Raw genomic sequence first — 12526 nt, 5'->3', positions numbered from 1 at the left:
TATTCACAGGGCTTTTATTTTCAGCTGGAACTTTCCGGAACTCAGTTCCGGCACCTCTCAGGGAGGCATCCATAGTGAGTTCTGGCACCTCTTTTTCTAGAAAAATAGCACTTCTTATTCCCCTCACAAAACTCTGGAAACTGTAGCTCTGTAAGGGGAATCGGGGTCTCCTAACAATTCCCATCATTCTTAACCAACTACAGTGTTTTCATTGTTGGAACCCGTCCTGGGATCTGGCAGGTGTGATGTTCTTTCCTGTCATGTTTGCAAACATCTTCGTAACACAGAGTTGGTCTGCCAATGAACCTGGTGCCAGAAGCCAGCTCCCCATAGAGCACGCCTTTGGGGGACCTGTTGTCTTCCATTCTGTGGACGGGACCAAGCCAGTGTCAACATTGCTGAGATAGGAGTGCAAACATGCTGGGAATGTGGGCCCAGGAGAGTACATATTTGCTTGAAACTCCGTCCTGCCATGTGATACCGAAAATCTTCCTGAGGCAACACATGTAAATAGTAATAATAATAATACATTTCCCAGGATCCCTTGGGGGAAAGCAATAATTGTTAAAAGTGGTATGGTAGTACTTTAAATGTATGATGATGGATGATGGGCCCTTTGTTGTCCATTCCTGGTGGTAAATTCCACAGCGCCTTTCTCTTAAGAGATAAGAAAGCAGGCTTGTCCAGGAGGATGGTAGATAAGAAAACCCGGCTGTTAAATTTCCAAGACAGTTCAGTTACTTCATTGTAAGCCTGAGGTGAAGTGGGTATATGTGTGTGAGAGAGACAAAGAGGAAGAGGGGCGTAAAGATTGTGCAAGGCATGTGAAAGGTAAACAGTGAAAGCCAGAACTGTTCCACAATTATAGATAAATGCTCTTAAATCAATATATTAAAACCTGCAGGCCCTTGCTCTTTAAGAGAATTGGATTTGAAATGCACTCGCCCAAGCAAGGTTAAAGAAAAGACCCAGTGCACCTGCTCACGCCCACGATAACAGTCTCCAAAAGAGGCTGGGATTCCTTTCCTCCCCCTTTCCTCCCCCTTCTCATTGCATCATGCTCCCTTGGTTTTATTTGGTTCCCGAGTAACCAAAGCGAATGCATCCGAAGCTTCAAATACCAGGGGGATAGTGCTTGTTAAAGTAATGTTAACAACAAGCATCTATGTAAGGTCTCCCTGTTTTTGTCATGGAATAGAGCCAGCCAGCAGTACAGAGTTTAACGCTGGTGGCGCTTGAAGCTGCTGGCATGAACTGACCTTACATGTCAACATGCTGGAATTGGAATTAAAACTTTGACGGTAAGCTTCCTTAGAATGCTCTCAGTCTTCTCAGTTTGTATTGTGAAATGAGTGATAATCTGAATCAGCCTTCCTGTGATGGTAGGATTGCTTAGTCTTGGGAATTGCGGACTGCCATTGGTTGAGTTGCCGTGATGTCACCGAAGGGCTGTGCAGCCATAGGACAGGCAGCCCAGCATGAAAGCAGATTGAGAGATCTTTAGCAGTTTGAGTTCTAAAGTCGATCAGAGCCTTTGTTGAATTAAACTTTTTATGTGTGCTGCCTTCATGTAGTGGGGTACTCAGTTGGTTGAGTGGATGCAGAGAAGGGTTGTGGTTCAGTGCTATATACTTTGCATGCAAAAAAATCCCTGACATCCCCAGGTTTGGCTTGGAGAGATCCCTATCTGAAGTCCTGAAGAGGTGCTACCAATCAGTGTAGGCATTACTGATCCAGATGGATAATAATAATAATAATAATAATAATAATAATAATAATACAAAATTATTTATACCCCGCACATCTGGCTGGGTTTCCCCAGCCACTCTGGGCGGCTTCCGACAAAACACTAAAATACAATAACCTGTTAAACATTAAAAGCTTCCCTAAACAGGGCTGCCTTCAGATGTCTTCTAAAAGTTTGGTAGTTATTTTTCTCTTTGACATCTGATGGGAGGGCGTTCCACAGGGTGGGTGCCACTACCAAGAAGGCCCTCTGCCTGGTTCCCTGTAACTTGACTTCTCGTAGCAAGGGAACCGCCAGAAGGCCCTCGGCGCTGGACCTCAGTGTCCGGGCAGAACGATGTAGGTGGAGGCGCTCCTTCAGATATACTGGACCTAGGCTGTTTAGGGCTTTAAATGGATGGATGGTCTGACTCCGTATAAGGCAACTTTCTATGCTCCTCTGAGTGGTATTGGAACATTTTAATGACCACTGACCACTTGCTGCAAGTACCACCGAACGCTTTCATTAAGAGTTGATTTGAGCTGCCTTAAGGGTACAAAGGTTATTGCCCTGATTCATCACATACGAGCTGCCTGCAGAATTGGGTTTGTCTATAGCACCTTTCAATTGTTGCTAAAGTGGCAAAAGTTATCAGCCGGGAGTGTGGGGCAGTGGGGTTGATGAATGTACAGTACTAGCTCCGCACCTTTCTTTTCTTTTAAATTGTTTCTATTAAAGATTTTCTTGGGTTTCAAAAGTACATGCAGCGTCGCTGCTATCAGTTCATAGAGTTCTTTCTAACAGATCATCCAGTCCTCCAAGAAATATGCAAAATAAGAAAAAAGGTACTAGAAGCCACTCCAGAACTGGCCCTACTGAATATTTTCCAAGACAATAACACACTCATGCTACAAAGAACTCATAAGCCACCTTCTCTCAGCAGCCAGGGATCATAGAATTGTAGTGTTGGAAGAAGTGGCCACACTGATCATCCTGCAATGCAGAAATATGTTGCCCAGTGTGGGGCTTGAACCCATGATCCTGAGTTTAAGAGTCTCATGCTTTACTGACTGAGCTATCCCAGAGGTTGCATTATAGCTAAACACTGAAGGGACCTGTCAGGAGTAAACATGGACCACTGGTACCAAGCTACAACAGTAGGGGACAAACAAAAGATGATGCCTTCACCCCGGTGTGGCTCCCCTTTATTACGTACACAGCACAACAAGACAACAACAGGAGCCCACTGACAGCATATATTGCTCAGCACCTTTCTTGCCCTGCCAACTTGTGGAAGCTGACCTGAAGAGGATTTGTATAGACCCCTACTGAGCATGCTGAGGGTTTGTTTTTTTTTTGACTGCTTTTAAATAGGCTCTTAAGACTACTTCCTTTCACCAGGTATTTTTTAATTAGAGCCTGTGGGATGATGCATTTTTATCTGCTGTTGGTGTGTGTTGTGGTATTTTACTGGCGTATGTTGTGCCTTTTAGCATCCATCTCTATATGCCATTATATCTTTAAAGATTCTGCATGCCACCTTGATTTGGCACAAAAAGGTGGAATATAAATGCCCAAACGAAGAAATGAATAGCTTGGGACTTTTTAGCTTTAAGAAAAGGTGAATAATAGAATCTTAGAGTTGGAAGGGACCCAAGGGTCATCTAGTCCAACCCCCTGCAATGCAGGAATCTCAGCTAAAGCATCTATAACAGATGGCTATCCAACCTCTGCTTAAGAGACAACAGCTAGAAGTTCATAAAATTATCTCTGATGTGGAGAAAGTGAATTTAAAAAAGGCCCCCTCCCCTCATAATATTGGGCTAGCCTTTCTATCACTTGAGCCCTGCATCCTGTTTGCGGCCTTCTAAGGATTGGGGCATCTAATTAAAGAGCTTGTGGCTCTAAGGTCAAACTGCCTGCATGGGGGTCTCAGACCTGGTATTGGCAGTGAGCACTGGAACCCCAGTAGCTGCCTAAGATTCCAGCTGCTGCTTGTCCTGCATGCAGAACAAAAAACATCAGTAGGTTTGTAAGCCCAGAAATGGCAGTTGAGTGAGGTCCGAAATACAGTAGTAGCTTGGATGCCAAACTCTTTGTGAGTCGAACATTTTGGCGAACGCCGCAAACCCGGAAGTGAGTGTTCTGGTTTGTGAAGGTTCTTTGGAATTCAAATGTCCGACGGGGCTTCCGCAGCTTCTGATTGGCTGCAGGAGCTTCCTGCAGCCAATCAGAAGCCGCACTTTGGTTTCCGAACGTTTTTTGAAAGTCAAACAGCCTTCCGGAACAGATTCCGTTTGACTTCCATGACTGTAAGGAGGATTGGCAATTTAAAATGGCAGAATATGCAGAGTTGGCAGGTCTAACAAGTAAAATAAGACAACAAGAAGATCAGGTATTAAAAGAGGAATGGACAAATTTTGTGTAGTATCTGGATAACAACTGTAAACATGTGAAAATGTTAGTAGGATTAAGGTAAATTCAACAGTATAACACATAACAAAGGAATAATAAAGGAATAAGAGAGTTAAATGGCTATGCAAGAATATGCGGGAAAATTAAAGGAACCAGGGAAGGGGAAGAAGGGAAGTCGTGAATGATCAGTTTATTTTAAAAAAAGATATGAATGGGGAAATGTTCCTTTTAATGTGAATGTGGTTTTTTAAAAAAATGCAACACTGAAAAATATAAATAAAATTTTTAAAAAGAAAAGAAAAGGGAAAAAAAGTACGTAGGTCCCAGTGTATGCATTCAGACTTGCTGGTTTGTTTCACCTACAGTGCATCCCTCCTTTTACCTGCAAGCTTTATTATGGTTGTTCTCCCATCAAGCGGGAAAGACCAGTCAGAAACATTCCCGACTTTAGTAATTCAGCAGGAGACTTTTGGATTCTTTCTAGAGTGTACTTTCAGTTCGTACTGGGCAATGCTGAGATCTTGGCCTGCTTGTCTTGTGAACTGACGATGCACCTTAGAATATTCCCTAGAATATGGTACAGTACAGGGAGCTTCTGTGTTGGACACACAGGGACTTATTGGTAGATTGGTGTGGGGGAAAGTTGGAAATTACTGATGAAGAGGGAAAGAAGGAGGATGAAGAGGAAAAAGAGGTTTCTTTTCTTATTGTGCGGTTGAATTCCATTGTTTAATGACTTGCCTTTCTGTTCCCTTGCACTTCTTCATTTTTGCCTATGGTACAAAAATACGCTGAATGTGGTGTTGTAAATGGCATGCTATTTTGAAGACAGTTTGCAAAGACAACACACACTGAGAGTAATAGGATTGGGTGCTCTTGCTCTGCCTTGCATTGGATCATGATGTTCTCATATGGTCTGAAGTGCATTGAATTCAATCTGCATAGGTGTCAGCTGCACTCTATGGGACTCACATGAATTGGTTTCTACATGTGTAAACCCCTCCGCAGATATGATGCTGGAATGTGTGGATATCAAGACTGGGATGGATGAGTATAATCCTAATCAAGCGTAGCCCCAAATAAAGAAAGGGTTTTTAAAAATCAATATTAGATCATTGGGCACTTTTGTGTGCTCTCTCTGTGTCTCTCATTAACAAATTCAAGCACTGACAGGGCCTTTGCTTTTTTTCCCCAGATTGTTTCTCGAAAAAATCCAGAAGATGTCCAAGAGGTAAACCTTTTTCTTTTAAAGCATCTTTGGTTCTAGCATAGATATGGCACAAACTGTTATGTCTTTTTATATTGCAAAATAGAACAAGTAAGTTCTTTTCTTGTTTTAGTGACTAGATTGGCAATTGATGGCTAATCTTGTTTCTGCTGCCTCAGTTGGTCATTTGCTCGCAGGCTAAGTCTAGGGATCCTCCTGTGCAGGGATCCTCCTGTGCACACACACACACACACACACACACACACACACACACACACACATGCACGTTCTTCATCTTCTATCTGATATTTGAAAGAGAGTCCTAATGGATTGTTAAGGAAATGGGTAGCAATGCACTTTTCTCTTTCAAGCTACCATTGTGTAATTAGCACAGTTCTAATTAAATTAGTGAGGTCCTCAGTCCTACCTTGGGTGTGTTACCTACCCAACATAACTGAACTCCTGGTGGCCATGAAGTTTTGCCCAAAATGATAAATACAGCGCGCGCGCGCGCACACACACACTAAAACAATGCAACCCCCACAAAGCATAAGCACAGCACCACTTTCTGAAGACGTGTTAAGAGTCAGGGAAACTACTCAATAGCCTATCTACAACAAATACCAGAATGATGGATGGAGAATTGGAGAGAGATGTGATCCATAACCATCTGAACACCAGACGGTGAAAGTGATTATGTAAGATTAACAGGATGCAAAAGAGAGTTGACAAAAGGAAAAATAAGGATAGGAAGGTAGGAAACCGTCTTCTCTGATGGGCAGTGGCTCCCTAGAGCCTCAGGTAGAGAGGTCTGTCATATAATTTCCTACTTTTTGTCTGAACATTTCCGGGATGAAATCTGAGATTTTATTCATTCACATCATGTGCTCTACCACTGAGCTATGGCTTCTTTCCCAAGGGAAGCGGAACAATCTAAAATACTTGCAGCTGAGAAAGTCTTCACATAAACCTTCGGGCAAAAGCTTTGATGAGTGGAGGAGGGCTGTTTATGAGAACACAAGCAGGCCAAAGGCCCATTCAGATTACATCCATTCCATGCAGTTAGGGCACATGACTTCCCCAGAAAGAATCCTGGGCACTGTATTTTCTTAAGGGTGCTGGGTTTGTCCCTCTGTGAGGGATAAACTACACTTCCCATGATTCTTTGGGAGAAACCATGTATGGTGTGGCTGTGAAAGCAGTTCAGCATCTTGTCATGGTGACCACATGTGCATCTGCACATGTGAAGCCTGCAACAGGACCTGAGTCCTGCCTGCAGCAACTGGTGTACAGAAGCATGCTGCCTTTGACAGTGAAGGCAGAACATAGCAATAATGGCTAGTAGCCATTGATAGCTTTATCCTCCAGGCATAGGCCAGGAGTCCTGAGGCTGTGACCAGAGCAATATAATTCCACTTGTGCAGTTTTGGGGTGGGAAATGCTCAGCCCCTGTACTGCTGAAGTGCTCACCCGGCTGCATGAAACAGAAGAACCAATGTTTCTCAATCTTTCTTGCCACATTCCTCATGCAAGGCTTCCCGATGTGTTTTGCATGAGAAAGACACGTTCTCTTTAGATCGAAAGCTGTTTCTGCACACGAAGTAGGCTTCTGGGCATGATGCAAGAAATCAGCATGTAGGAAGGTGCAGGCAGAATCAGACAAGAGGGACTGAAAATGGCAGATGGGTCTGTAGGCAGAGGGGTGAGTGAGAAAGGGTGAGTAAGGTCAAGGAGAGTTGGGAGTCCTTAACACAAGGTTCTGGCAGTATGCTGGCAGTAGAGACTTAGTGAGAATAAAGTGGGTATGATTTCAGTGAGATGGGATTCTAGCAGAGGCATTTTGAAATGATGAAAGAGGGTGGAAGGGAAAGTTGGGAAGATGGTCAGGGGAGGTGTATCACGAAGCCTTCTCCCTTGTGGCTTCTACAGTCTATTTAATATTTCAAAATAAGATCTTTGCTGTAATGAAAGATGCGTTATGCACTCCCACTTCACCCACAATCTAGAAATAAAACATTTTTTCATAGACTCAGTTGGTTCACCTATTTATAGCAAATTTAGTAAAATATCTATCATCTATCTATCATCTATATCTATCTATCTATCTATCTATCTATCTATCTATCTATCTATCTATCATCTATATTTATCTATCTATCTATCTATCTATCTATCAAATATCATCTATCTATCATCATCATCAACAACTATCATCTATCTATCAACAAGGGAAATTTGAACTTGAAACAACCTGATTGATTTTGACAGTCCTTGGATATGGATCATTGAGTAAGAACAAATATAAAAATGGATTAATTACAGATACATTATCCCAGTACTGTCAAATTGTTTGCTTCCTACTTTCTGGGTGCAAGGGTAAAACCAAGTTGCCAAATCTTTTCCTTGTTTGCCCAGTGGGGGGTGGAGAACCTGCAGCCTTCACAGATGTTGCTGGACTCCAAATTCTATAATGCCTGACCCAGTTGTCATGCTGGCTTGACCTGATGGGAGTTGGAGCCCAACAAAATCTGAAGGGCCACAAGTTCCCCATCCCTGCATTGATCACAATCTTTCTCAGACCTTTTCTATTTCACCTTTACGTCTGTGACAAAGGTAGACCAGCAAATGAACTCTCTTCCAGATTTGTCTTCTTCTAGTTTGTAACTTGTTGTTCACCTTTTCCAAGGAGGATCCTGAACTGGAAATAACCTGTGAAAACAGGTTGCCATTATCATCTTCCTAAAAAGAAGAGCCTGCTGGATCAAGCCAATGGCCCATCTAGTCCATCATCCTGTTCTCACAGTGGCTAACCAGATGCCTGTGGAAAACCCAGAATCAGGACCTTGAGCGCAAGAGCACTCTCTGCCTCCTGCGTTTTCCAGCAACTAGTTTCAGATGCGTTATTGCCCCCGACTATGGAGGCAGAGCATAGCCGCCATTTTGTCATACTAGCCACAAGTGTTACATTCATGAGGCACACCGTGGCCTGGTTCACACATCCCATTAAACCATAGTTAAAATACACAAGCCATGGTCTAGCTTGCCACATCATCTGAACCTGGGCTCTTGGTTTGCTTCTCTCTAGACAAACCATAAGCGGAAGATAAAGTTTGTTTTTGGCTTGCCACTTGTGGTTTATTTGGAGGAAAGAAACCACAAGCTTGGGTTTGGATGACACAACTAGTCTGACTTTGGGTTGCTTTTCAGAAGCAGGTCAGGTCCTGCTTGTGGGCTTCCCATAGGCATCTGCACTGTGAGTGCAGGATGTTGCATAATATGGGGCTTTGGCCTGATGCACCAGGGCTTTTGGCTTTTCTTATGTTCTTATGATATGCCATTGTAAGTTTATCAGCCATTGTAAGTTTACTTTCTGTTGCTGTGCTACCATCCCCAAACCTTGACATTTCTCCAGGGCTTTATTAACAAAGCATAGTAATGCATTTCCTTTCTGGGCTTTAATGGTTTCTGAAAGTGCAAACACTAAGGTGCCATACATGGTAAATCACCAGGAAGTTTTAATTTATATAGATGGGGAAGGCAGATAATAATGCTGGTATACCAAAAGCATTTGTTTGCAGCAGCAAATGCTGCTGATGTGAAAGTTTGCAGCAGTTGACTGTAAGACATTCACTATTTCAGACTGATGCCTAAACCTTTCTCTGCATGAAATAAAATTACTTTTCAAACAGGTTTGGCTTAATGTCTTGTATGAGCCAGTTCATTGCACAGGCTCTGTTTTAAACAGAGGTGGGATTCCCCCTCCCCATTAATGGAAATGGAAACAAGACTTTCTCTTCCAGGGGTGGTGAACCTTTTTCAGCTCAAGGGCTGCTTTCTCTTCTAGGTAACACTCTGAGGGCCACGGGTCTGTGCTAAGTGGGGATAGGAGCAAATACTAATTTACTCACACATCCCCCTCTAATCCCCCATGTAGGAGGAAGCACTTATTAGAGTTCAAATACACATTGTAGCCTGGCAAAAGCACTCAAGGAGGACGCAAAGTATGACCAGGGCGGGATGTGGCCTTGGGAGAGTCCTGAGGGCTAGATAGAGGCCTAGAGAAGCCTAGAGGCCTTCATTTGGCTTAGGGCCTCTTCTATGTTCTTAAAGCAGCTACAACAGCACACATAATTTATAATTTTGGAGCCGTTAGTGTCTTTTGCTTCCAAACAGTTGTTCACGTGTAAACTTTGGCCCAGGTACAGGGTGAAATGTGCTGTTTGTTGTCAGAAAAAAACCTACCATTTGTCCATATGGAATGCCTGACTTCCAAACTTGGAGATGAGGGAAATTATCTGGCAAATAGATAGTGCAATTGTGTTTAAATTGTTTTGTTGGATTGCTTTGCTTAAAGCTAGTATTATGTGCAGTATATTTTAAAATATGTATTACATAATAAATAACAATAACAACAACAATAATAAATGAACCATGATCATCCAGATTTTACTCTTAGGGTTAGAAGTGTCAAGACCTGGAAAGAACAGTATCTCCCTTTCTGTTTTTTCCAATTCTTTGGAGAGAAAAAAGCAAGTTAAAAACCACATTGCCAATTGCTACTGGAAAGAGGCAACACAATGTGCAAGGCATTGAAGCCCTCAGCTATGTTTAGTTGGTGTGTCCTGGTGTTTGCTGGGTCCTGCTCAGTCTGCTCCTGATTATTGTTCTAGAAAAAGGAACAGTCCACTTCAGATCTTCTGAAGTAGCACTGAGTTTTTTCACCAGTAAGCCTATTCTTAATTTGAATAGTGTTGCAATTTGAGTAGCCCAGCAGCTTCTATGTCTAGTTGCTTTCAGAAAATTGTTACCACGGGCAATTTAAGTGGATGGCTATTTAGAACTTTGTGGCAGGGCCATCTTGAGAGGAAGGACAAGATAGCGGCCATCTCCATTTCTCCTACAGAAAGTGACTGTACTGGAAGTAACAGTAAACAGTAAACACTGACACTTCCACCACACCTAAGGGTGGCAAGTTAGCTTAAGGGGTGCAGGGCTGGCTGCGTGGCACACATACCTCTGCCCCCACCAGAAGGGGGCTTTTCTGATGCTCCTCATACACTTCAGTACCTGCCACCTGAGGCAGCTTCCTCACTCTGCCTTATAGTAGGGCTGGCCCTCTCTGGTGAAGTGGCAGGAGCTTTAAAGGGATGAGTCTTGATGTAAATCTTTGAGGTGAATGGCTTCCCTCAGAGTAAGAACCTTCCATGATTCACTTTGCAATGAATTTGGGTCATTGTATTTGCTCACTTCAACACCTTATCAATTTTATCTATCCCCTCCCCCTTTACCATAAGAATTGGCAAATGTTTCTTGTTTTCATCTTAACCAAAGAGCTGCTCTGGTTTCTTAATTTTTTCATTCCAGCAAAAATGTTATAACTAGGTGGAATAGGCACAGACCACATATTCTTAGCATATCATTATTTTTAGTGGTGGATTTTCTGTTTCTGTTCTTGTGGGTGGACATTATTCTTCTCCCTTTCCTTTAACTTTTGGTTGCTGTTAAAGAAATACAATAAGACAGAACCCTTTTGCCATTCTTAGCATTCCTTGTAGCACCCTCCTCTTCTGCTGGATCATCCACTCAAAGATGTTAGTTTGCTACATAACTGCTGCAAATGAGGCTGAGGATTTGAACCAAGGGGTAGCAAAGGGCCATAGTAGCTGGTTGTTGTTCTGTAATGCTTCAGTGGTCAAGCTGTACCAGCCACCATTTTTGTTAGGGGTTAATGGCCTGCAGTATGGACAGGGCCCAAACCTGAAGTGGATGGGACCAAGTCATACAGGTGTGCAGACATAGGCACACACATGTACACACACATAGATTTTGAAACAAAGTTGGCTGACGACTGAAGCGTTTTGGGATGCTGCGTGCCCCTCTCTGAGATTATAATTTAGAGGTAGTGACTTCACTGCCCTTGGGGCCAGCTCAATGCATTCTGCCACCTGAGGCAAAGGACAAGATACACCCCTTCAAACAAAATTCTGTGCGCAGAATCCAGCTGGACTGGCAGCTGAATCTAACTTCAGCAGTAGTGGAGGACAGCGGCCTCCACCACATGTGGGTGTGGCAGGCTATTTCAGGGGGCAAATGCATATCTCTGTCCCTTGATACCTTTCCACCACTGCCCAACCACCTGGTGCCAGAAGCAGCTGCCTCACTTTGTCTAACGCAGGGACGTCCAACTCCCAGTAGACTGCGATCCACTCACAGTATAAAAAAACTGGCAGTCATTTACCCATTGTCGTTGGATGGACCTCAGTTGTTGAGGTTTTTTTTGGAAAGGCAAAGTTCTTGCGCTTTTTGGGGGAGGCCAAAGTTGTTGAGCTTTTAGGGGGGGAGTACAGTAGATCACTGAGCGGCCAGAGATCTACCAGGAACACCCCGCGATCTACCTGTTGGGCATGCCTGGCGCTGGCTGTGCTGCCAAGAGTGCCAAACTGTTTGCCTCCAACTATGGGTGACTGCAGGGGTGGGGGTTGGCAATGCGGGCTGTTGCCCCTTCAGCAGTTAACTGTAACCTCCAGATTACAGAGCGGGGAAACGGTCAGGAGGAAGGTTACCGGCTGGGCGCGCGCGCCAAGTTCAAATGTACAGGCGAGCGGCACAGCAGGTAGCCCGGATAGGGAGCCAGGTCCTAAAGCCCGCCGGAAGGAAGGGCAAGACTCAGGGGGGTCAGCGTCAGAAGAGTCCAGGAAGGCGGAAACCCCAGGGGGCAGAAGGACCCAGAGGAGGAAAGAACAGCGCAGGAGGTGGAGCCGGGCTAGGATCTTAAACTGGTGCGGAAGGGGTAGTGATTCAGAGGGGACTTCGCCGATCTAGAGTCAAGACGTAGGGCTGCACGCTCTGGGGTTTGAAATGGAAACTAAACTTCAATAAAGACTTTTGTACATTACATCAACCGGGCGTTGGTCCTCTGTGAGCTGGGACCTAGAGGCAGCTCTGACACCAAGCTTTTGGTTTTATTTTGTTTTTCAAAAAGAGTGTTTTCCAGCATTTGTAGAGATAAAAGACAAATGTTCTTCCCACTTTTGTGTGTGAGAAATTATAGACTGTGCCTTTTAGTGTTTTACTTTGTCCTGGCCTGGAAAAATACCCCGCAGTTGCCCAGGGCTCCAATCTTTGTTCTGCCTTTATATTTGTAAGTAAAACAGATATTACAGAATGCTGTAAGTCCC

General features: G+C 43.8%; 1 protein-coding gene across 3 annotated transcripts in view; it reads left to right on the top strand.

Moving 5' to 3' along the window:
* Window positions 1-12526, top strand: part of RPS6KC1 (ribosomal protein S6 kinase C1) — a 96475-nt gene that overhangs the window by 3912 nt on the left and 80037 nt on the right. For 2 of the 3 annotated variants that reach the window (XR_014154534.1, XM_081854563.1), the window contains exon 2: window positions 5337-5372. Coding sequence is in view for 1 of the 3 variants with exons in the window: in XM_081854563.1 (XP_081710689.1) it covers window positions 5337-5372 (36 nt within the window). In the remaining 2 variants the exon portion in view is untranslated. Of the gene's footprint in view, window positions 1-5336; window positions 5373-12526 lie in introns of those variants that run through there. The other variant, XM_081854564.1, reaches the window with a different exon arrangement.

The sequence above is a fragment of the Podarcis erhardii genome (genome assembly GCF_964252035.2).
Source record: "Podarcis erhardii genome assembly, chromosome: 3".
In the NCBI taxonomy this organism is placed as follows: domain Eukaryota; kingdom Metazoa; phylum Chordata; class Lepidosauria; order Squamata; family Lacertidae; genus Podarcis; species Podarcis erhardii.
This window is presented reverse-complemented; position numbering and strand designations above follow the sequence as displayed.